Here is a 26,459-nt window from a genome sequence, read left to right as displayed (position 1 = left end):
ACTACCTGTCAATCTCACGCTTCATTGGTTGATCAATAAAGGTACAGAACTTGCCACCAAAAAAAAAAAAAAAACTGTCAATCTCATTCCAACCTTTGAAACATAGAAGTGTCCTTTGAAATCTGTCTGGGTACACATTAGTGTTTTAGATCCTCTTGACATTGATAATGATTACCTTAGATTTACCTTTTTGTTACCACCACAAATATACCTGTCATTAGATTTGGACCTCACTTAACAGTAAATTAACTCTAATTAATATTAGGATTAGGTACTTTGGCTCTAATGTTAAGCCACTCTAATTACGTAACACTTGCATTCTTTAGTTGTTTTGTTAGACTAAAGTATGTCTTAGTAAACCAAACACCTAATTATATATTTTGGATTTTCTCTGGATAAGCATAATCACTAAGGCTCTGTTTGGTAGGAAGTAAAGTATTTTCCTTAAGAAAAAATTTTCCACGGAAGTTCTTTTCCGGGAAATATTCATCTTTTTCAATGTTTTTTGATGTTTGGTTGAAATTTTTAACTGTATTCTTATTATCAAAATTCAACTCCTTCCGCCACCCATTTTTCTTTTCCACCACTGGAACCGATCTTCCTAGTTCCTATCAATAAACATAGTAGAACCACTCAAAATGAAAGAATCCAGGTCAAGCATAAGGACAATTCATTGACTCATAACTATTGGCGCCATAAAAGACATTACCAAGCTAGACATATCAAGACCATGAAATGGCTGGTGATTAAGGTCAATCAATAAAAGTGGAAGAGCAGGCATCAATATCTTCTCAAGTTGAAGAAATAGGCTCGATTCTTTTTCATATGATTATTGCTCTTATTGACTCATATATGAAATCTGGTTTAAAGATCATATACCAGTGATCAAAATCACACTCTCAAAGGCATTAAAATGAAGGCAAGTTTGAGCTAAAGATGCGTAATTTTGATTAAGAAAACATTGCAAAGAAAATTAAAATGATTGAAGAAAGACAATGAGAATTGATAATAATCCAAATCGTTAACAAATTCGTAGTGTCGGCGTCACCAACAAATTCGTCAGCATCAAAGGCGAACTCATCGATGTCAATGAGATCGGAGTGAGTAGGGTAAGGCCTTTTTTTATTATTATATATTTTGAACATGTTACAAGTTTTGAAAGTTTGACAGATACCTTTAGTAGGCGTGATGTGCGCATTTAGGAAAACAACTTCAGTAAGTTTGGAAAAGAAGTTGTTTTCCATAGGATGAGTAAAAATCTTTTACACAATAAAATATTTTCATTAACTTTTGTGCAACCAAACACGGGAAATTAGGAAAATATTTTCCTGAAAAGATTTTCACCCGAAACAAACGGACCCTAAAGATTAGAAGAGAAATAAAAATCAATTCCTCCGTACAATGGACCTTTCTCTTTTTGGACCACCACTCAAGGATACATGAGTCCCGGGCATGCTTAAACCCGACGAATTATTAAGAACGACAGAACAAGATGCAAGTCAATAATGCTAATGCAAAAAAGCCGTAATCATTTCCATCTCATGCTGCTGGATTATCTTTTGTATTCTTGAAGGATTTTCTCTGATGGGTTTGAAAGATTTCATACTTTAGTCCTTAAAACTCAACATTATACAGTTTAGTCATTAAAAATTAAGCAATATTTGGTGTTAGTTCTGGAATAGAATCCAACCTTATCCTTCAACAGGATCACATATTTAGTTGAATTTAAGCGTCAAAAAGGGGAAAGAAAAAAAAAGGCTAAATGTTCAAACCACTTTCAATATATATGCATTATAACCTTCAACCAAGCTAGGATCACGAGTAGGAAATAACAAAACTTAATCATACTTCTTTTCTCTTGATTTCTTTGGAAACGCACTTGAATGGTATGGCAGATATTATCCAAGCCAATCATGTTCAAGACTGAAAAACTCTGGGAATGCGCTCTTTTGGCTATGCAAGACTATAATCTAACTAGGGACGTTATGACTTTTAAGGGAAAGAATGGGGTCGAAATTTCTAGTTTGTTTGGATAGAGTATTGTTTGAAATATTATTTAGAATAATTAGTGTAATACTTTTTGTGATGTGATGGATGAGAGATAAAAAGGTGATTGAAAACATAAAAAGGTGGATTGACAAATATATTTATGATACAAGCGAAATATTGTTTGAAAAAATTTGATAGCCAAACAATTTTTGGCCCTTCAGACAAAGGCCAGTGAATTGCGGAGGCTTTGTTTTTGGCTGAAGAATAAGACCTCAGTATATATGTTGCAAAAGCAACATTATGTATGAAAAGTTTTCGAATTCATACTTGGCTGACTGCTAGTAGATGAATTCCTAAAAAATCAAGGGACTTGATAGGCAATTTCCACTTTCCTAGTACTAGTGACTACTGTTAATCAATCATATGATGGCATGCTAGATTTTATGCATTACATATTAGGTACACAGATCATGTGATAAATCTATTCTTTGCTTATGTCCAAAGTCAAAAGATAAAAAAGGATAGCTATCACATGGTGTGATGATTCTTTGTTCTTCCACTAGTGGAAGTGGAGCTGTGGAAGAGGATCTCTAGTAGTGCACGAGTACACACCAAGCTGAATAGCATTATAGTGGTGGAGGGCTACTATGTTGTTGTTTTTGCACTATATATGACTTTACTTGAAAACTAGTAGGGAAAAAAGTTGAGACCAACCAACATTCCAAACTGTACATACAGAAAAAAGTTGTGCAGAACATTCAAAGAACGTAAAAGGGAGAATCTTAAACCATATCTGGATCTCAACCCCCCCAAAAGAAGGGTTTAATTAATCTTCTCTTCATCACCAATTTCTAAGTTCAACATCGACAATAATGAAGTACTTGTGATGAATTAAGAGAGAGAAGTGGAGATAAAATTATCTTGCTGCTGCACTAGATATAGGTGCACATCTCTTGATGCTGTCCATATTTGTTGTCTCATAAACCGGTAAACCACTGGAATAGAAATCCAAATCATAATTTGGCAATTCGAATAGATCAGAACTTGAATCACTATCTGCACCATCATCAGCATCGTTGAACTTCATGAATCCCTTTTCCTCGGACAAGTACCGATCAGCCCAATTATTCGCTTCAATTTTCTGTGGATATCCCACGTTAGCATTCTTGAAACTCTGCAGATTGTGATCAACCAGCTTGTATTTATCATCCAACCAGGCATAGTCCATGCTGTACTGGGATTGTTTCTTTTCAGCATGAACACCATTTTGTACCGCAATATTATTGGACTTGACATGATTTCCTGGTTGTTTGGAGAAGGAGATAACTTGCTGATGATCTGAATAGCTTCTGAGATCCTTATACGTCTTTGTGGGAGTATGGGCATAAGGGGGAGGTGTTCTAAAACCTGAACTTGAAGTTGAATACAGAGACCTTGAATCGACTGAATTTGTCGCGCTTCCAAAATGGCTAATGCTGCTCCTCCTTTTCCTTCTCCAACCGGGGCTCTGATCATCTTGATCGTCCTTTTTAGATTGTGTAGTGGTGGTGGATTTGGATTTCTTCTTTCTCGAAGATGTTTGGCTGAAAAGCGAATTCAAGAAGTTAGCAAGTTTACCACCAGGGGAGCTTGGTTGCTTGTGTTTTTTTTCTTTGATCATCATTTGCTTTTCCATGACAGTAGTTTGTGAAGGGATTGAATTTGAATTCCTCATTGGCACGTCTAAGCTAAATCTTCCAGCCTTTGAAGCCTGCCTTTCCTGATGATGGTGATCTCTGACGCCCTTTTGTGCAAAAGTTGCACCATTTTCGTAGGCGTAAATTTCATTGGCAGCAGAGAAGTACTTGGCAGCCTCAAAGACATCAAGCTCGCCGGAATCATTTTTCCTGTGAACGGATTTCGTGAGCATCTTATCAGGGGCTGGATGTCCTACGATGGACATATCTCAAAACATATACTGCAAGTGAAATGGAAAGTTGTTTGAAATGCAAGGAAACAAATGTAAAGTGAGTTGTATACTTATAGGAAGAGATGTGTATAAGAAGCTTCAAAAGAGGGAGAATTGTGAGGTTTTAGGAAACAAGTAGGAAAGAAAGAAGGGATGCTGTAAGTGTTTGAAATGATGGAGAGTGGTGGTAGATAGGGTCGCTCGCTCTTATAGCAGCCCATAACAATTTGAAGTGTTTTACAATAATAAAGAATGATGGCAAATCATAAATATTTTTCTGGTAACAATTTTGATGTTGTGTTTTGAGGATAATTGAAGGGGGGGGGGGGGGGGGGGTCTTTTGTGCTTTGATTTTATCTAAAGGAAGTGGGGTCGGATGAAACAAGAACTCTTTATCCTTCTCACGCTTTGAAATTTAGAGGTCGGTGTTGTGCATTACATTATGGGGGGCAGAGAAGATATATCTTTCCTTGGATTCTCAAATTCTATGTTGGGCATCAGCTTTCGAGTGGTTTTAGCCACTCGATATGAAGATATATCTTTCCTTAACATGGATCGCAATGAAGACGATGGGAAAGGACTAGAGAGTAGGATTGATTCGGATCTGTCTAATTAAGAATATGTCAACAAGGTACCCTTGAACTTTAACATTTTTATAGGCTATATATATAGTAGTAATTCTGGGGTTTGTCGGGAAAAAAAAAAATTCTTGTTAATATAACAGCGCCAGCTAATTATACCTTCCAAACTAGTACTAAATAAACTGCTATCTATGCATGGTAAATTAAGTTGGTACTCAAGCATCAAATCCCAGATTGTCATGCCTCATGGAATTTTGGTTAATGCTCAGACATCGCTTCACTGAATAAAAAAAAAGGAAAAGGACTACGTGAAGATTTCTCCCAACTCCCTGGAATTCGAAAAAGGATTTTGTGACTAGTTAGCTTGGATCTTCAAATAGGACACGACTCTGTCTTTTGGTTTATTACGTGTATCGTTTATCTTGAAAGGACAGACTAATCATGCACTTAGGGAAATTAACGATTCAAAAAAAGACAAAAAGATTTTGGTGCTCCATTGACGAATTAGAAATTAGGAATTCGTATTAAAAACGATCTCAAGATTGGGTTTTCAAGGGAAAAAAAAATTGGTAATGGAAATTTTGGATGCTTTGGACTACTACTGAATAGGGCAAACGTTGCTATGGTCTACAACTTTATTAAATGTACTAATATTCTAGTCCTTTATTTGATGTTACACAATTTGGTCGCAGAAGTTAGGGTTCCAAACAAGTCGAACCGCTAGGGAGCTGATTGTGAGCAGTTCGAGTCGAGTTTGGTCAAAACCGAACTTGAGTCAAGTTCAAACTGACCAAGTCGAGTTCGAGTTTAAATATACTCAACTTGTTAGCTCGTGAACCGATTCGATTATATATATATATATATAATTTTTTATTTTAATAGATAAATTACTATTTATTTATTTTTTAAAAAATAAAAATATTTTGTAAATTTTTTTAAGCTCGAACTCGAACTCAGCTTGACTCGAAATTGAGATCTAGTTCAAGTTCGAATTTTACATTAAGAGCTTGTCGAGATCGAGCTCGAATTCAAATTTGATAAAATTAAGTGAAAGTTCGGCTCAACTAGATCAAGACTCGATTCGGATTGTTTGTAGTTCAAATTAAAAGTGGATTGTTTAGGTTTCCAAAAGAACCAAATTTCATTCTCCCACAAAGATAAGCACAAGCGACTAAGACAAGGAAACCGCTTACCAATTGATCAGAAAGGAAAAACTGACACATCTCATTATCATAAATTTCAAGTACTTGATATATAGATTATTCATGGGACTTTTGATTTGCCCTTGCACGAGATAAAATTTAACATTGTAGGACAACAAGTGTGGCATTCCAAATTTTACCCCCATGAAGAGCGGAGGCTAGGCCAAACCAAAAGTCAGTGTTTTACCCCACTTGTGAGATTTCTAGTGCTACGTGCAGGACTAATGTGATGCATCCACAATCTTCGTTGTTCAACCTCAAAATGAGATCCCTAGTCATTACTGAACACTACTATTCAACATCTGCTTTTTAATTTTCTTTTAAGAAAGAGCGAATTGCCAATCAACAACTTTGGCCCATCAGGAATCAAAGTTCGATCATTGATGCTGCGCAAGTGGCTGTATTTGTAGATAGAAATCTTGCCAGTGGCCACACGTGTAGTGGCATATGCCAATTGATACATGTGTCATGGATTATGGATGATGTAAACTCTAAGCTTACTTTCGCTGCATATTATCATGAAGATTGTGAATGCTGTGCTAACAGTTATATGATGAGGACAGTGCATTTTGTGATTGCTGCATTGTCAATTTTTGGACCAGACCAAAATGCTATAGTATGAAGGTTTGATTGTCCCTTTCTCAAGTTCCCAAATTTCTGCCCTCTTATATGACCAACTTGTGCAAGGTTTGATCGTCTTGCATCATGGCAGCTTCTGGCTTCCATTTGGAGGTGTCACAATCGTCTGACGAAAATTTGTTACCATCTTGGTATTATCCCCCAGTACCAAATTCTACCATTGTGGACTTTTATTTCTAGGACTATGGTCCCAAACGTTTACTTCTGAGTCAGTTCTGTGATAAATTTTGGTAATAATCTGACATGTTTTCCACAGGGTTTGTCCTTAGCATTGTCGGCCAACTGAGGGCTCAAGTCACTTAACATATTTGGCTAATTATTGCTTTGAAGAGTTATTGTGTGTCTGTTTGCAAAAGAAAAATATGAAATAGTAGTTGGGTGATGAATTGTAGTACAACGAACGGATGTAGGAGATTAGCCAATAGCCCATTACTTGGCTTTGTATGGTGGTTTTTACATGATAAACAAAATGAAATATGGATAAATCTTGATATCTTTTGTTGTTTAATTAATAGAAGAGTGACATTACAACTTATGCTATCCTTTCCTCTCTCGCCTCGCCTCGCCTCATTGACTCATGAGGGCTAAATATCAAAATTAGATAGGGAAAAGAAAATATAGGTGCATGCATCATTTCCTGTTTGGTCTTGAAAACTAATGATTGTGAGACACAAGTACGCTATACCTTACGTAAAAATTTCTTGAAAAATTCTTTGACCTATACAAATCATATTTGTTATATACAAAATGATGTATAGGTATAATAAAGGCTAGGAAAAGCCAGTTACAGAGAAGAGTCTGAAAATTTTGCAGATGAAAAATCCAAGTGTGAAACTTGTTACCAATCAAAAGGAAACAGCAGAATCATATCCACTTTAAGTGATGATTGACAGGTTGATCTTGTAATCATAAGAGCACTTGGCTTTAGTAGAGATAACGATGAGGGAGAAGTACATCTCGAACGATTGGAGGATATTGGCAATGCCAAATAGAAGAAGAGAAGAAGAAGCTGGATTTTAACCAGGTAATAAATCCATTTGCCTCATGTCTGAGCTTCTTGAAAGCCCACTTCGAATAAGCCAGTTCATCAAAACATGTCCTTTGTTTTTTATTCGGGCCAGATGAATTTGGCCTACTCTAAGATGAAACTTGTCTTCCCCATGGGTGTTAAAACATCAGATGGTTCCCACTTGTCGTCTCTCCTGCAACTGTCTTCGTCCAATCTTAGCTGATGACTAGCCAATTCTAATAGCGATCCATGTTAACATGTTTTGTTGCTTTCTTTTACTATGCACCATACAAATAAAGGCTCAACCTATGGTCATGGATGTCCAATCAGTCCCATCTGCACACTAAAGTTTCAGGTCCTAAAAGCCCTTTTCACCGCAACTTCCATGGAAAGCTGTTAGAGTTGTGGGATTATTAGAATCCATTTTAGATCACAAAATAATGAACCACATCAAGGGAAGTATAGCCGCGCTGGGATGAGCAGATTTCATCAAATTGATTCTTTCCCATTGGATACTACCGCTGTAGAAACCAAACACTTACTGTATCTTCTGTACTGCATGCGTTAATGTACATGTGAATGTACACAATCATTTAGGATGAATTAGATCGTTTACCTTATATAGAATGCTGTTTAGATTCATTATATTGTCATTCTTCGTTGTCTAGATGCATTATACTATAAAATTTGTAAATATAGACCTCATTTTCTAAGTCTTCTAACAGCATGGTTTATGTAACTGTTGTAATTTGGCCGACACTATAAAGCCACGATTGTTTGTGTTTCGAATCCTATATTTTATACTGTTAGCGACTTATTCAGATTTGTTGTGTTTTATGGTTTTCAGATCTCTATCCATCTGTGATACGTTGATGTATTTGTTGCTACTAATGCAAATTCATGACAATATAAAAAACATAGTTTCATTGTCATGAATTTGCATTTGCAAATGTTAGAATCTATTCTCAGAATGAATAGATTATCTCAAATCTTGTCAAAATTATTTTGGATCAGATCAGGGGCGGAGGGAAGGGGGGGGGGGCCAGGGGGGCAACCGCCCCCCTCCAATTGTTAAAAAAAAAAATTCTAAGTAAAAAATTTTTTATTATTATGTTTTGCCCCCCCAAAAATTGATCAAAAAATTCACTTTGTCCCCCCCTCCCAAAGGGCCCAAACAATAATGTTTGAAAGTTATTTGGACTAGAGAATTGCCACTATTTTCTTAACGGAGAATAACAGATTTGGTCCAAATAACTTACCTACTATTTTTTGAACTTCACAATTGTCCTTTTTCACCAATTCACCTCTCATTTCCTTCTTACAGAAAAGTCTCAACTCTCAACTCCCAACTTCAATTCCCTCTTCAATCTCCAGTTTTTTTTTTTTTTTTCATTTCAAAATACAAGCTAATACTCTATGGCAGAGAATTGTAACTCCTCAGTTCTCACCCGAATTTTTCTGCAAAAGTTGAAACGCGTGGCTTTGAAACTGGATGTACCAAAAGCTTTGAAATTTCAAGCTATTATCATTTACCAGGTTAGTTTGACATTGCATTTATTTAGTGAAATGTGGGTGTAAAAAGTTCGCCCGCCAGTTGTTTGATGAATTGCTCGAGAGGGACTTGTATTGTTTTTCATACTTGGCCTTCTGAATTCAGGTGATAAACATTTATTTTAGTTGATTCTGAGACTGGTTTCCTTTTCCAATTTTCATACTAATTTTATTTTGAGGATCCTGTTGGCTTCCTTGGGTGATGGCCGGGCTTTTCAGTCAGGCTGAATGGCTGAAATTTGTAAGGGAATTAGGGAAACCAGTATTTTGCATTGGTCAAATTCCCATCTCTATAGGCCATAACCAGCATTTCTCAATCAATTTTATTTCGATTACAGGTTGTTGTTTTTGTTGCAAATATAGTGGTAATGACCAACAGGACAATTGATTCTTTTTTCAAGAAAAGACGTCTAGAACCAAGTGGAAGTGGTGAAACTCCTTGTCCTCTTTGTGATTCTTCTCCTAAGCATCAAACAAAGAAATTTTGTAGAGCTGAATCATTAGAGTTTGATATTTCATTCATAGAACGTGATCCTGGAAAACGAAAATCCATTTGGGAATATCTAGAGCATCAAAGGGATGAGGTACGGAGATAATGGATCGACTTCAAAGTTACAGAGATAATGGATGGAATGAATTGTTCACCAATGTAAAGACATTTTGTGATGCACGAAATATAGAGATGCCTGATATGAATGTCATTTATAAAGCAGGTCGAGGAAGAATTCGAAAACAAAATGATTCAATTACCATGGAGCATCACTACAGGATTGATGTGTTTTTGGCAACGGTTGATTCTCAAATACTTGAAATGAAGAATATGTTTAAGGAAGATGTAATAGAGTTGCTTATTCTTAGTTCAGCATTGCACCCCAAAGATAATTTCAGGCTTTTAATATTGAACAAATTTGTCAACTTGCAAACAAGTTTTATTCAGCTGACTTCACATATCAAGAGAAGTTACACTTAAGAACTCAATTAGAGCTTTTCCAGATTGAGTTTTCCTGTAATTCTCAGTTTCAAAATTTGTCATCACTTCAGGAGTTGTGCCAAGTGTTAACAAAGACAAGAAAATCAATGTGCTATACTCTTATTGATAGATTGATTCGTCTTATTTTGACTCTTCCTGTTTCAACAGCTACAACAGAGCGTGCATTTTCTGCTATGAAAATCATCAAGACTTGTTTGCGTTCTAGAATGGAGGAAGACTTTCTTGCTAACTTTATGATAATGTATATTGAGAAAGAAATTGCTAGAACTTTTGATATAAATTCAATCATTGATGACTTTGATAAAATTAAAAGTCGTCGTGCACAATTTCATATGTCCCACACAGTCAAATAGATTTGTAAATATAATGATATTTTTGTATATGTGAAGCGTATGAGTAATTTTCATTCTATATAAGGTTGTTTCTAATCTTGTGGTATATATGTTCACGTTATTTTTTTTGTAAATATATTTTACTTTCATTGCTATGGACTCGCCCCTCCCAAAGTTAATTCCTAGCTCCGCCACTGGATCAGATCCTTTGTGCGTTTACTCGTAGACCTAGCTAGCACTTTTCCAGTATCTGTTCTTTAATTCTTTTGCCTATTATTAACTTTTTTCCAGCAAAAAAATTTCCAAAGTAAAAGAAAAACTAAAGTTTCAAAACAGATTTTGACAATAGAGGATGGACGACAGGTTTGGTCCCCAGTGTTCCAATTGACGAAGCACACATTGGACACTAATCTTAGATCTGTCTCCCATCCTCACTCTGTGTCGCAAAATTCCATTAATGGTGCGAGACCTGAGGGCTTATCAGAACTGATCCAATGATCCCCTAGGAAGAAGACAGGACTGCTACTATGAATGCATAGTGCTTGGACAAACAAATGCATGAACGAGAGACTGCAATCACAATCACACAATAGAAAAATCAGAAGCGTCGGACACCTCCGTGGGGATGTGCCTCTCTGGACTTGCAAAATCAAAGCAAAAAGGTGACACCAAAAAGAGTGATTTTATTTGTGATAAGATCAGTCTTTTTGGCCATTAAAACTACATCAAGCAAGTTCCTCACGACGTGGCCATATAAGCTTCATACATAGTGCTTCATCCCACGAGAGAATTTTCTCATCCCATCATGGACTAGTCCCTAGTGAGTTCCAATGAAGGTCCATTGATTAGAAAACACAATAATGTTTTATCTCCTGCTATTGACGTTATATATCATTCTAGACCAGCAAGAAAGGAAGCAAAAATAAAAAAGGGAGAAAGGAAAACGCCCCGACCTTATCTGTAGAAAGGACATTGCTTGTCTCTTAGCTTTCTGAGAACACTGCATTTAGAGAATAGAAGAGGCTATCATGACGGTCTATTCTTTGCTTTAACATGGACAAAACCAGCCCCTTAGCCTGTTCTGCATGGACATTAAAATCAACTGCAAAGCAGACACCAACTTTCCTGAATTGTGAGCTCTTTTTTTTTATTTTTATTTTTATTTTTTCTCGGAAACAAATATTCATTCCCTTTGATCTAGTCTTTAGCGCTAGGCTGGAGTCTTGTTTGAAGATAGGATAGCAAAAGATTAATTTAGATATTTTTTTCAAAGTCAGTGCCATGACTGTCATTATCTGATCAAAAAGCAAAACCAAAATTTGCCAGGTAGAAAGGATATGTACTTCATGAATTTTTTAACACTTCCCAACGTATCTAACACTGGTCATTTCTTTTGCTTTTTAATTTTTTTTAACATTCTTTTTAATTCGAATCCCAGATACTTCTCACTTACGCTCCCTTCTCCCCGTACACCCAATCCATCCCTCCCCCTTTCTTGTTAGTTAAGAGTATGTCAGGGAACAATCAAAGCACCAATGTTACTGCAAGACTAATCTGTTCCAAAAGTTATGAACTTATGGCAAAATGTCTGTAAATTAAGGAGTCATGCATATGGTAACTTTATTCTACTGACTGACTTAGTCTTACTGTACTAAAGAAAAAGTACAGTAACAAGTTCTTGCTGTTTTTATGCTACTTTCCAATTAAAATTACTGCTATCATAGCTTTTATCCCTTGATTACAATTTTGATCATCAACATTGAACTTGGAGTCTCAATGCATCCTGGATATTTATTCAAGAAAGACGTCTAGTTCCAATGGATAGTTAATACTAGTTATTTAGGTTTCATTTAGCTAGACAGAATTTGCATTCTCAATTTCTGTGGCTGCTTTTTTTTTTTTTTTTTTTTATAATCCCACAATTTTTTCCTTTTACTAATATCACGCAAGTGACACCAAAATAGCAAGGACTGAAATTAAAAAGTTTTCACTTGCCACATTCAAGAATAAGAATGGAATAGCATCTACTAATTAACTCCTATTTGTTGAGGATGTTCAGTGGAAGTGTGCATGAAATTATCATTGGCAGCCCAGAGTGGCTAAGTCCAAACTCGGTCGAGATGATTAAAAACAAGTCTGGGTTTTGAAAAAACGACTTTGTAGTTTCTTGGGCCAGGAGTAGAAATGGCCCGAGCAAAGATGCTCTAACCAATTCAGGAGCTAAGACGCCTCTTGTTGAATAGGACTAAATTGATTACTAATTTTCCTTATTCTTGCTTCTCTGAATAACTTTTTTTTTTTGTGTGTGAGTTGTAGTTAAGTTCCATGGGGAGTGCCAAAAGTCAGCTACCCTTTTGGTATTCCCTCGTGGGGTGAATTTAGTTGCTTCTTGCTTAACATTGTTGCTTCTCTGAATAACTAGCTGATCAGAATTCTCATTTCTCATCTTCTTACCTCATACACACACGTTTACTCGCTTGTAAATTGTCAGAAAAAAAAATTATTGATTTTTTTTTTTATAATCTGACATCATCAATTTACTCTACTCATATGTTATAGGAGGAAGACGAACCCCCAACCGGACTTATATGAGGTTGAAAGTGAGTCTTTCCGACCACACAAGTCTCTGAATTTTTTGACAAATAGGAATTGAACCCCTATCTAGCTCTAATATGTTCCAAAGTCAATATTCTTTTATATTTCCCACACCACACTAAAACTATAACCTTTTTTTTTTAGCATGGTCTTCACTAATGATACCATTTTCTTAAATCTCATAAAATATTTCGATTACCATTTATTTGATTTAACTAGGAGTAAAAATCCTCTTTCAGTATATCGAAGATTTTTTAAAACCCTTTTCGAGAAATGCCATTAAAACAATTTAGCTCTTTTAACTTCTTCTTTTTTTTTAATTATTCAAAAGGAGATTCAAACCTTACAAGAAAAAGAAAACGAAAAAAGGATAGCAACTGAAAGTGACAGAATCGAACCAAGTAACTTGTACCTACATGACTAATCTCCCTACTAGTTATTTCATTTTCATTTGTCATAACAAATTGACAGAATTGATGTATGTAGCCTTCTTTCACAAGATTGTAATTCAAAGAGGAACCCTCCTTCCTACATCATTCTCACTGCGTCCCGTCATTTCCATTCTCACCATCCTGTCATTCTGCCAGCAATATAGCATAAACTTGAGAGTCAAAAACATATTTGATTGCCTAGCTACATACATCCTGTCATATTCACAATTATTCATAGAAAAAAGAGATAATGGCATACCATTACCTAACTCTCAGGATGTCGGACCAATTCTATTACATGCAATAACATTATATTATTAACAGCCTTGTCCTATTCAACTATCAAATCTGGCATTTAGTGAGAAAGAAGCCGTGCTAATCTGTGGAATTGCTCAACGAACAAGAGTATATTAGCTGATTAAAGAACTATCAGAAAGCCTAACTGAGCCTCTATTAACTATTAAGTGATGATGTTAAGAAGGAATATCTGAAAGGCCCTTTCACATGTAGCTAGGTTGTGGGAGTACTGTAACAGGGTTACAAAAGCAAATATGGGTTTCACAAGTACGTACTTAGGGAAAGGTTGGATTTGACAAGTGCTTAATTAGGTTTGACATCATTTTAATAGCATTTACGTTTGACAAGTAGTATTTGCAAGACAAGTTTTAATTAGCAAATAAACATTGCAAAAAGATGAGAAGGTCGGGCAAGTTTACAGCATCTGTATCTAGCATCTGTATCTGTAACCAGATGATAATCCATCAATAGCGGTTTCTTTCCTATTTTGTGCCCTAAAGGTACAGTAAAAATATATATATCATCACTCACCCCTCATATTAGCATACTTAAAAAAGAGAATGGAAACATTGAAAAAAAAAATTTAACGTAATCACTCGACCCATAAATCTAAATTTTTGCAACATATTACGTCAGACCCACTTCTTATTTTGTAATTTTAGAGTCGTATACACCTTTGTTTATTATTTTTCCTTTTATAGCAAGTAGTTTACTGCCGTTATCAGCATGAAAACTTAAAAGGTGCCCACAGAACACAAATGACCCAGGCATTGATGTACCACGTTTTGTTGTTTTTGTCTTGATGTTTATTGGAAGACCTTTCATTATTTGATCTTTTGCTTGATTAGTTTTTTCAAGGAAAATCGTTCAAAATATCCTTCACAATTCGACAAGTAAATTTTTTTATCCTTCATTTTTAAAATGTTAACTTTATGTCCCTTACAAATTCAAATTAGCAAAATTTAGCCCTAGTCCAAGTTTTAGATCACTTTTTATCCTGAAATCACTATGTGACTTACATTTTTTTTTAAGTATAAAAAGGTAAGATTTCACTTATTTAGTGGCAAAAAATGAATGTGAATTGGATTAGATCCTATTTATTTAGAGGAACAGATGAATACAGTTCAGGTCAGATCCTCATTTTTTAGAGGTTAAAATAAATTGTGTCATTTGTTTAACTACAAATTGAAACTAACCTTTTTACTTATGTCACATAATGAATTCAGGGTGAAAAGCAGTCGAAAACTTAGATTGGGACTAAATTTTATCGATTTGATTTTATAAGGGTGTAAAAAGCAAATGGACTTGATGAATTCAGAGTAAAAAGCAGTCAAAAACCTAGGTTGGAATTAAATTTTATCGACTTGATTTTGTAAGAAACATAAAGTTACTATTTTAAAAGTGAAAAATGAAAAAATTCATTTGACAAAATGTGAAGAATGTTTCAAAAAATTTTCCATTTTTTCCAACGACAAATTTTCAAATTTGAACTTATAGGTATTTTAGACCCTTAACCAAACCTTGTCAGACAAAGTTTCATATGTGCATGTATTTAATCGGTTGGATGAGAACAAAAGTACTCCATTATTAGTACTCCATCTTTTTATTCATCTCTCCGCGGAAACCCATTCATTGAAAAAAGTTTGCTATTGTTGTACTACTAAATAAATAAAAAGATGTTGGAATCCTGATTCAGCAATAAGTGGATCATCCAGGGGCATAACCGTCCAAGAGAAGAAAAGTACTCTGACTGGGGTTGGAACTCGGGGATGCCCCATTCAATGTTCGACACGTCTCCTGCGAAAAATGATTGACAGTTTTAAACTTTTAAGGTTGGAGGTTGACGTCCACCCGTCAATTTTTTGTAGTAAGCACGCTGCAATATCGTCCACACGCATCCTCAAGAAAGGCATAAACCACGGAACAAAATTTCATCCGAACAAAAAAAATAAAAAGGAAAAAGACATTTAATTTTGGTAAAAACTAAAAATACTTACTTTGTGTATTTGTTGGATAGGAAATAATGATAAAAAGGATCTTGTCCACATCGGTATAAAGAACGACCTTTTCTTGTATTTGCGTTCGGAAGAACCCTGAATCTAGTAGAGCTGCTTATTGTTCCAATCGAGTTGTAAGTTTGGATAGTAAATTATTTGAGATAATTTTGTGAAAAAATACTGTAACACTCTTTTGATGTGATGTATGTGAGATAAAGATATGATTGAAAAATGTATTGATAATATAAGAAAGTCAGTGCATATAAATAAGGTGAATATAATATATAATCCAAATACTTTCAATGTATTTCTCGAACTACTGAAAAAGGGCAATGACTTCACGTTATGTATTTAAACTCGTTAAACCCCGATTCTCGTCATTTTATCCAATAAAAGGAATGAGGGAAGGTCCAGCAGTACAATATTGAAAAGAAAAAAAATGCTCCGATTTTGGATTCGAAATTTTATTTATTTGTGTTATTGACAGTAACATTTTCTAATAATGTCATATATATGAGATAAAATAATTGAAAAACATGCGCTAAAATATATATACATATACATATTATAAGTAATCCATATCCAATAGAGAGACACAGAAATGGGGAAAAAAACTATTCATAGAAGTAATCGAAGTTGAAAAAGATTATCTGTAACGATGCTAGTAGAACCATAATGTATGTAAATCTTCGGCATTTTTCTTGTTGGTTGCCCAACAAAAGATATTAAAGGATGTGTAATACCAAAATATGTTAATCAAGACATTGAAGTACTCATTTTCAACTGATCAGGGTTCAAGTTAGTATTGAAGATGTAATTTAATCTTTTTTTCTAATTGCCTTTTTAATTACAATTTCCATTTCCATCTCTCCAAAATAAAAATAAAAAAAATTGTGGTCTAAAACTCAACATGGATCCTTTTTAGTTTAGGTAGAGATATTGTTCCGGAAAAAGTTCAATGTCTGAAAACATGAGTGTGAAGAATCTATCATAAAATTGAGAAAAACAGATATCGAAAATTTTTATACCTTGAAGTACCGCATATCTAGAAATATCCTCCAAACATTTATTAGGAGTCCATAACTTTCTTTCTTACAGGACCATGATTTTCAATTTGACTACAAGAGTCGAGAGGTAACATTCAAGCTGAAGTATGATACACAAGGAAAACAAATCAAGAAATCTATAAGAATGACATAACAGTACAAGTACTGTGTTTCTCTTATAGGGCAGATTTTTTCTTTTGTTTTCGTGGTTCCTCTCTGGGACTCTTATCTTCATTGCCAGGAAAGCATCAGTTCCAACTTCCACATTCCATAAGCAAGCTTCTAAAGCCAACTGCGATAACAAAAGTACCTAACTCTCTTTTACCATCTATGTCTATCTACGTATGAATTATACAGTCTATAGACTCATAGATGTATGGAACATATAGAAAAATACTTTTCTTTTCCCCTCTTACTAGCAGCAAGAAACATAATAGCTGTATGAGACCTATCCCAGAAAAGAGTAACTCTTCCTGCCCTAAAAGAGAAAAAGAGACAACCGGTTTGGCAGTGTACTTGTCCATATATATGTGGTTTTCCTTATTTCCCCATAAAAATCCAATCTTGGTGGCATTTTGTTACATGTTTGCTTGTTTTTGTTAAGATTTTGATAGAACCATAACACTTTTTTTGTGAAGAAAAAAAGGATTGTAATTCTTTTCTGAGTATTATCTGTTGGTTTTTGATACGGTGTTACAGATACGTTACATAAATTAACACAAAACAGGATAATGGGAAGGGGTAAAGTGGAGCTGAAGAGAATAGAGAACAAGATAAATAGACAGGTAACCTTTGCAAAAAGAAGGAATGGTCTGCTGAAGAAGGCCTATGAACTCTCCATCCTATGTGATGCTGAGGTTGCTCTCATCGTATTCTCCAATCGTGGCAAACTCTATGAGTTCTGCAGCAGCTCTAGGTAACTTGTAATTTCCACATACACTCACACCATGTATGTGTGTGTTTTTTGTACTATGTTGTGTGATTATCTGGCTTGAACTTGTGCGAAATCAAGCAAGGGAATTGCCTTCATTAATTTTTTCTTTTGTGTTGTGGGGGGGGTGGGGGGTGGGGTTGTTGGTGGTGGTGGTGACGGTGGAGAGAGTAGTTTGAGTGCATTTTTTAGTACTAGATTTGTGCGGACAAGTTATCACAATTTGATATGCCGCTAGAGTGCAGTTTGTTGCTTTACAGTTATCGTGATTTCTGGATCTGAATTTTGACATCCCATAATCAGGTTTGAGATCTAGTCTGGAACTGGGAGTTTATGAAATATTTTGTCAGTGTACTTAAAGGGATACTCTTAAGAAATCCAGGTGCCAGCTGATGCAAGTTAAAATCTTGATTTTTAACTCAAATTGTTGATAAAGTCGCCCCACCAACAGGCCGATGACAAGATCAATCGAGAATTTGCCCAAATATGATATAGAAAAGCATAGATCGTTGTCATAATATTAGTAGCGCGGATCATCTGATTAGGAAAATAAATCACTGCATGATGAACCTACTTCTGGTTGAACTTTACCAACTCAAGAATTGATGTGCATATCATTTTCTTCATTGCATTGGGATGCATCCAGACAATACTCAGGCTTGCTTTTTGGCTGCAAAGCTGCAAGTTTGTGGTGCTTTGTGCATAGATTTAGGTATCATGTTCATGAGTTCGAATGGAGTTATAACATGTGTTGCTTGAGCACTGAGAACAACCATGTTGAAATTATTGCTTTCTCTTGCTACGACTGCCTTCATATTTGATAAATTTCTTGTGTCACCATCATAAGATTCACACTTAGTTTTATGCATATGTGGTCTTGTGGTTTCTTCCTTTCATCGGAATACTCAATCATCGATATTATGTTCTGATCATGCAGCTCTTCAAACCCCAAAAAAATAAAAATAAAAACTTTTCAGGAAGAAATGTTGTTTTTGTTGGCCATGAATCGAGTTGCTTTTTCCAAAGCTGCAATTCCTTGGTTGTCTGCATTTAATTCACATCAATCAAACGTGTCATTCTGCTAGAGGTGTGCCTTTTATTCCTTGCATATGATCAACATAAAGCGTTTTCACTCAAACGTATAGTATCATGTTATTAGTTAATCCACACAGTCGAACATAAAGTTGTTCATTTTAATTTCCTTCGTCTAGTAATCTGCTTGAGTTGCAATCACTTTATATGGTATTTTCATATTATGTGTTGTTCAACTATGAACTTTATACTGTTTGCTTTCATTTTTGACTTAGTCCCTTTACCCATTAATCCTGATTCAGAATATAGGTGTTTTCTTTAAGCACATTCAAGGCAAGGGTCTAAATTCTTGAATACTTATTGTTACATCCTAAATAAATCATTCATGAATCGTTTCACATCTCCATGCACTATGGTAAATTCAACTTAGTACGTCTTAGCGCAATTACGTTTGTCATTCATAGACTTAGAAATGTAATGACTGATATGATATTGTGCGTTCCTATTATCTAGGCTTTCGATACTTGGTTCTTTATGAGTAGTAACTAGCTAGTGAAAATTAGCTTGAGAAAGAACTCGTGAAAATCAAGATCTATTTTGACTATCAATCTTAAATTACTACGGGTGACATCAATTTTCTTTGACAACTGAAAGTCAAATGTGTTGGTTAATAGTTACTCTCTCTTGAAGAAACAACAATAATGTCCTTTAGCAAGATTATCCATATTTTAAGAGGATGTACTTTTCCCCTCTTATTGTGACACTAGATACTAATCACACATATATGCCTCTTATATTCTTCCATTTCCATGTTCAAATTGTTCTGGTGTAGGCAAAAAAAAAAAAATCTTAAAGCTTCTTATATACTTGATCTGGAGTTAGTTTATTTGAAAATCCAGGATTGTAAAGTAAAACTTTCTACATTCTGTGATCAAATGATATCTTATATAGGTGGTTTGGCAATTTGATATCCCAAGTTTGGTGAATACTTACTTTATGCAAAGTAAAGATAATAAGTTAGCACCTCAAAAGGAAAAAAAAAAAAAAAAAGAGAGTAAAGACAAGTTAAAAATTTGAAACACACTTTTGATGATGGTTTTATTTGAATGTGCTGGACAGTAAAGTGGAGTCTTCTGCATTCTGTGATCAAGTCATATCTTTTATAGTTTTTGGTGATCAATCCCTTTTGCAAAGTAAAAGATGAGTTAAAATTTTGAAACAGACTTTTGATGTGAATTAAAGCCCCATGATATTATTGAGAGAAGTTACTTTAGCCATTGTTTGTGGCGGTAGAATAGGAATTGTTGTGGACAATTGGACATAGCAATACATGTTAACCCTAGAGACTCTTTGGATAAAATCTGATCCCCACTAATTAAATTAATTAGCTTTGTATGAAATTACCTAGCTATATGAAGTGAAGTTCAACCACCAAATTAATGCAATTCCAATTTCCTCTCAAGGGTGATCATCATCACAATTTAACCCTCAATCATGTTTCCCCCGCGATCACTTCGACTATATTTTATTTTCCTTCTTCCTTCTAATATTTTCTTTTTTTTTTAACTATTTTAATATTATTTTCTGTCCATGGATTGTACTAAATGACTACTTTTGAACCCTTATACGCAAACGGACATGTTAGCAAATGTTGTTTACCTTCAAAAAAGAAGCTGAACTGAAAAGTTCTGTGCTTCTGAATATGGGTAGTTACGGTTGTGTAATGTGTCCTTCCTTAGTGTATAGTTATTGCATAGGGTACATGTTTTGGTTTGGTGATACTTATATTACTATTTGTTACACGTACGGATTTCATCCTTTTCGTGTATAAAAGTTCGAATTTTGTATATATATATATCAAATGTTGTCGAAAAGTACAATAAAGTTATATGAATGCATATCAAACATTATAACAAACAAGTATATTTAACCCGACACACTTGCACCAAATCAAAACCTCATGAATTTCATTTAAGTGCAGCCATTTCCTCATCTTGGTCCTACCATAAGATGAGGAAAAATTGAAACTTTTAGTACTCCTGGTGTTAACTTCACTTTTCCTAATTCTCCTGTAGTATGTCCAAAACGCTGGAGAGGTATCACAGATGCAGCTATGCTGATGCTGGAATGAACCAATCCTCCAAGGATCCACAGGTAACTTTGTTGTTAATGCACTATAGGACTCCTTCCCTTAACCAGGGACATATATATTAGATTTAGCCCCTCCAACAATGGGCACAAGTTGGAAAGATATCACGTGCGTTTTTTCATGACCTAGTGGCTAACCCTCCCTAGAGGTAGAGGGCCAAAAAGATCCCTTTTTCTCCAAAGTCCTAAACAAGTCTTTGTGTGCGTATTAATAAATCCATCACTACAGCATAAGTTTGCACCTGAGTGACTGTTTTCTTGATCCCTTAAATTGACTATGGTTTTCCTGAAACAGAGTGACTACCAGGAGTATCTGAAGCTTAAAGCAAGAGTGGAGGTATTACAACAATCTCAGAGGTAACAAGAACTTCAACAACAGGCTTGCAAATGATTCTCTGACTAATGCACTTAAAATGATTAATTAAGTTGTCTGTAGGCATAAAGCAATGAGAGCAAGTCATTAGAATCTTGAGTAGCTTGACTTGTAGCCTGAGATTAATTACTATCTAGTGTTTCATGGATCCATCACGCACGTCGAGCCCAGAGATGGGACCTCACACCAAATGCTGGAAGAATTATACGTACGATTAGTGCAGCAAGCACATCGATCTCTGTGTCCTCATCGCCTGATTGTACCTGGATGTCACCGAGAATTTTGGTGTTCTAACTTCTAAGCTTTAACTTGTACTGCTTTAGCTCTTTGGACAATTCCTATGGTAATTTTTCGCTGATGCTGCTGCTATTTGTCTTCATTTAGGCATCTTCTGGGGGAAGACTTGGCTCAGCTGGGTGCAAAGCAGCTCGATCAGCTCGAGCGTCAGCTTGATGCATCTTTGCGGCAAATTAGGTCGACAAAGGTATATATGCAACTCTTTAATTTGATGATGAAAACGCGCCCTCCAACTCGCTGAATGAAGTTTAATGACTTAAAACTAGCTAGTGAAAGATACTTCTACATGACACGACAAAAATGTGCTAATTAGTTATTGCATTTTCATATTATAAGGTCAAAGTTGCAGCTAGCTCGTTGCATGTTAAACTATTCTTTTCCCATTTAAGTGAAGCATTATTCTTTGGGAGATTAATAGATAAGGTCACTTGTAAGATTGGATTATCTTTTTATCTTCATGTCTAAGTGTAATGCGCGCCATCGATCTATTTTGCTGCTCAAGCTTATATATTGTCACTTTCAGTGAGTATTGCTTTCCACAAAAAAAAAAAAGATATCATGTCTAATTAGTGGCTCTAAAATGTTGCAGACTCAGCATATGCTGGATCAACTCTCAGATCTTCAGCAAAAGGTAACGTATTATTAACCTTGCCAATCAGCTGTTTAACGTTTTACTGACCAAGCCAACTATTTGATTGCCCAGGAAAGATCACTGATGGAAGTAAACAAGGCCTTGAGGAACAAGGTAGCCTAAAATTTCTATTAAATTTGGGCTATATTTTTAAAGTTTTGATGCTCATGATATTTCGCATTAGTTATTGCTAATACAATCATCTAAGAATGTGCATGAAAATCATCGATCATAGCAGTTAGAAGAAACCACTGCAGCATATCAGTTATCATGGGACTCAGAGGAGCATAATTTACGACATAGATCTCAGACAATTCATCCGGAGGGATTCTTCCAGCCCCTTGAATGCAACAGCTCCATCATGAAGTATGTTGCTATTGTTCCATAAAAAACTTGGGAGATTTATTCTTGCTTTGCATGCATGTGACTTGTTATGTGGGGAAAAGAAAAAACTACTTTTGTTAAACTCTTTAGGATAATTTTTGGTCTGCGAAGGGGAAAGTTGATCAGTAGATTATAAGTTTTTGCATATATTCATGTACTTCTCCATTGCAGCTACAACATGGTGGTAGCCGATGCTGAGGCAGAGCCAACACAAAATCCCAGTGGAATCCTACCAGGATGGATGCTTTGAGAATATGTAGCAATTAAACACAATTTGAATTGGAAGGCCAACAAATACGTGTGGTACACAGGTTCCTAATTTTGCTGTATTTTCCATTGAAATGGGAAGATAAAAATAAATTATGTTCTTGGGCCAACAGGCATAAGTGGATCCTGTTGGAGTAATGTACGTACCATAGCAGCATTAACATATTGCCAACTCTACAGTTTTCAAGGATAAAGACATGGAATGTCTTTCTTTCTTTTTCTTTTTCTTTTTTTTTTTCCCCGAAGACTTGGAATGTAATAAGATGGGATCTATAATCTTGTGGTGGGGAGTGGCTATCTTTATTGAACTGAAATTTGCTTGGACAAATATTATTGTATGACGCAAAACAAAATGTGCAATCAGGCCAGCCCTTTTGTAGGGACTAGGGGAACATTTAGTAGCTATAATTCCTTTTTTTTTTTTTTCAAATGTTTTATCTCTCTCTCTCTCTCTATTGGTAGTTAAAAAATGGAAAAAGAAAGTGTTCGTCTGATAGAAGTACTCTTTTTTAATTTTTTTTTTTTTTAGCAAAATCACTGCAATCCGAAATAGACTTTTCTACTTTTTGTAAGACAATTATTGTGGGATGAAATTGCATAGAACACATACTATAAAATAGTGGTTGTCATTACCTTTTTAAAGTAATAAAAATGAGTAAGTTGATGCTTTCGTTAATAGGAGACATGCCATATACAGAGGATGCAGTTAGAACTAAAGTAAGATATTTGGGACAAAAGAAAGACTAAAATATGAAAACAAAACTCACGTCAAACCACAGCAGAGGTCTTGGATTCGAGTCATTCCACTAACACGTAAAAAAATAAAAAATAAAAAGATGAGAGGACAAAAATTACATTGCTCTCTAATAATTAAACAAAAAAAAAGGGAGGAAGAAAGAAAAGCAAATAGGCATCTGGTACCATCTTGGTTCGAATCTTTCCAATTTTAGATCCGGCAAACATTTAGCAGAAAGAGAGGCCCAGCTTTGCAGAGCTGTGGAACTTGCTTCTCTCTCCTCTCACTCTTTTTTTTTTTTTTTTTTGAGGGATATTCCAAATTAATCTTATGTGGTGAAATGTAGTAAGAGGAGGGCTTAAGAATAAATTATTGTCTGCAGCAAAAAAATAAAAGAGATAATTTGTTCTATGCCTGCCTTATTTATATCAAGTTCTTATTTAACAAGTAGTAGTATTTAGAATAGAATAAAATTAAATAAAAATCCAATTTTTTATCCAAAACTATTTCATCCGAAGGCATCTATTGCAAAGTAAAACATGACGAAGTAAATAACGTCAAAGGTTCTCAAAGCGAAGCAGTACAAAATTTAAAGCGTGTACTGATTAAGCTGTTCACATCAAAGGACACAAACACCAAATAGTCACTGTTCATAAACAGTGAATGTCAACTATAACGACAAGATATAGTACTGCACTGCACTGCACAAAATGGTACAGAAGGCGAATAATTGAGGAGGCAAAATTAAAATGAGGAAACAAAAGAAAAAAAAGAGAACTGATAAGATAATATTTCGCTTGCATCATAAATATATTTTTCAATTTACTTTTTTATATTTCTAATCACCTTTTTATCTCACATACATCACATCACATCACAAAAAGTGTTACAGTAATTATTCCAAATAATATTTTAAATAATACTCTATCCTCGATTCAGTAATTTTCATCTTTCGTCTTAAATAGTTTTACCAATTCGGTTAGTTGGACGAATAGGTGTTTGAATGATCTTTTCCACTATATTGGACATATCATTATTTCGCGTTTTTTAGTGTTTCAGTGACTAAGATTGAGGTTCCAAAACATAGAGATTCTCTGGATTGTAACAAACCACTTTGCCATTTCTTATAATCTCTTAATTGAAATAACAAACCACTTTAACCCCTTAATTTGAAAACGTGTTGAAGTGGGTTCTTCAGTAAAAATTTACAAATTGTTAACGGGGGTTGGGAGACCCTCTACAATTTTCGTGTTATTGGTCTAGATAAGAAGAAATATTTAAGATTATACAGGATACATAAAACTAGTAAAAATAATTTGAAGAGCTACTTTGGAATAATTGTCTCCTTTTCCAAAAATGATTTTTTCAATTTTATACACTGGAAATGGTAAGCAATATATTACACAAGGTTATAAGTAGAAAAAAAATCAGTGATTTTTTTTAAGTTTTGAAAATATTCATTTGGATTGCTATTTTTTAGAGTTTTTATAGAAAAATTTATCGTAACAATTTGATATATATATATATATATATATATATATGTGCCTGTGTGTATAAAGTAAAAAAGTAATTGAGAAATGTATTTAAAAAAAATAAAACTTTTTTCTTGAAAAACTAAAATCTAAACAAAGATACCATAAAAAATCTCAAGGAAGTTTTCAGTAATTATCCCTATTGCATATTGGTCCAATGACTCCAATTGCACAGGCGCTCAATGTTCTGTCCGACCTTTTCAGGGTAGACCGAGTAGAGAGGCGGGCAGGATGAATGAGATGGAATAGGAATGCCAACTTTCGAGGCCGTTGGAAAGGAATAATACCCAATAAGTTTACCGCTGTGGTAGAAAATGTTTGCTTGTCCCGTTGGAGAATATTTGGAAGTGCTTTTCCTAAAGTCATGACTAAATTAATGTGGAGAATACGTTACCTTGAGCGAAGCATCGCTCAGCTGAGGTAGAGAAAGTGATGAGAGGATGATTCTACGTATATTCTTCGAGGTGAATTCCACAAAATGGGCTTATAAAAAAAATCAAAAAAATTAGAGAGTGTTTTAAGATAGACAAAAAGTTTTTTAGATTAAATATTTTGGTAGAAAAAAAAAACCTAGCTTATAACATGTTTTTATTTTTGTCTTTCCTTTATTATTTTTTTAATGATTTCAGCTATGAGCACAATCACTTGAACGGAATTAGAATTTCTTTCATTATAGTATTCACTAGCGAGTCAGGATGTATGTCACATTATAATTTGAATTTGAACTTCAATTTTGCACATATAATATGTACAACCCGCTAATATATACACTATATATTAATATAGGAAGGATAAATCCAACTATACTAAAATTTAAGGCACGAGCAGTTATCACTCCTTAATAATGGAGGCATATCAAAAATATTTTGTGCATTTAGTAATTGAGTTTTGTACATCTACAAAAAAAAAAAAAAGATGTCTGCATAGGTAATACTTTTTCAGTTTTGAATTTATCGAGTTAGATAACAATCATGTAGACAAACTTAAACTACAAATAACTAGAGTAGTAGTGCTATCAACTCGTTATCTTCATTTTATGCTTGAAAATCGAGATTAAATAATAGATTGAAATACCTTGACAATCATCAGTTGCCATTGTTTCAAATATTGTTGTTGAAATGAAGGGTAAGGATGTTGTTAGCATTTTCATCCTAGAATAGAAAATTCCATGCTCAAGATTATTGTACAACTTTGAAAAATGGGAATAACGTGATAGTCCCTTTTGGATACAGTACCCATGATTTTAATCCACTTATATCTTGTTATATCATTTAGTAATTTAAACTCTTAAAATAATTTAGGAGTTGATAATTCTTATTCTATTTCCAACGGTAAATGTAATCTAATCAGTACGGTGCCCTAAATAAAACTCTTGCAGAAAATGAGGTAGTTTCAAGATTTGGGTCATTAATTGCTTGAAGATAGTATTGGAGGTAGTTGCTTGTGTTTGCATATAGAGTGTTATTCAAAATATTATTTAGAATAATTATTATAGTATTTTTTATAATTTGATATATGTA

At 34.6% G+C, this 26,459-nt stretch overlaps 2 protein-coding genes across 6 annotated transcripts; one reads left to right on the top strand and one right to left on the bottom strand.

Annotated features, from left to right (window-relative positions):
- Positions 1–2,501: 2,501 nt before the first annotated feature.
- On the bottom strand, positions 2,502–4,142 carry LOC113752500 (protein BIG GRAIN 1-like E). The gene has a single exon (XM_027296614.1). It carries the CDS (start codon positions 3,929–3,931, stop codon positions 2,906–2,908), a length of 1,026 nt encoding a protein of 341 aa, XP_027152415.1. The 5' UTR covers positions 3,932–4,142; the 3' UTR covers positions 2,502–2,905.
- A 12,618-nt stretch (positions 4,143–16,760) lies between these two features.
- LOC113751388 (MADS-box protein 04g005320-like) lies at positions 16,761–22,890 on the top strand. 5 transcript variants are annotated; one of them, XM_027295391.1, is made up of 9 exons: positions 16,769–16,914; positions 17,336–17,524; positions 20,647–20,725; positions 21,015–21,076; positions 21,477–21,576; positions 21,979–22,020; positions 22,093–22,134; positions 22,256–22,386; positions 22,576–22,890. In XM_027295391.1, the coding sequence occupies exons 2-9, from the start codon at positions 17,340–17,342 to the stop codon at positions 22,652–22,654; spliced, it is 720 nt and encodes a 239-aa protein (XP_027151192.1). In that variant the 5' UTR covers positions 16,769–16,914; positions 17,336–17,339; the 3' UTR covers positions 22,655–22,890. The 5 variants fall into 5 exon arrangements, with proteins under 5 accessions (XP_027151194.1, XP_027151192.1, XP_027151190.1 ...); XM_027295389.1 differs by having other exon boundaries at positions 17,308–17,524; XM_027295392.1 differs by having other exon boundaries at positions 16,773–16,914; positions 17,308–17,524; positions 22,259–22,386.
- Positions 22,891–26,459: the final 3,569 nt, after the last annotated feature.

The sequence above is a fragment of the Coffea eugenioides genome, chromosome 11, assembly GCF_003713205.1.
Source record: "Coffea eugenioides isolate CCC68of chromosome 11, Ceug_1.0, whole genome shotgun sequence".
Taxonomy (NCBI): domain Eukaryota; kingdom Viridiplantae; phylum Streptophyta; class Magnoliopsida; order Gentianales; family Rubiaceae; genus Coffea; species Coffea eugenioides.
This window is presented reverse-complemented; position numbering and strand designations above follow the sequence as displayed.

Coding starts and splice junctions, on each gene's coding strand:
- LOC113751388 (XM_027295391.1), top strand. CDS start 17,340: ATGGGAAGGGGTAAAGTGGAGCTGAAGAGAATAGAGAACAAGATAAAT. Junction 17,525..20,646: donor GAGTTCTGCAGCAGCTCTAG/GTAACTTGTAAT, acceptor ATTCTCCTGTAG/TATGTCCAAAACGCTGGAGA. Junction 22,135..22,255: donor ACAAGGCCTTGAGGAACAAG/GTAGCCTAAAAT, acceptor CATCGATCATAG/CAGTTAGAAGAAACCACTGC.
- LOC113752500 (XM_027296614.1), bottom strand. CDS start 3,931: ATGTCCATCGTAGGACATCCAGCCCCTGATAAGATGCTCACGAAATCC.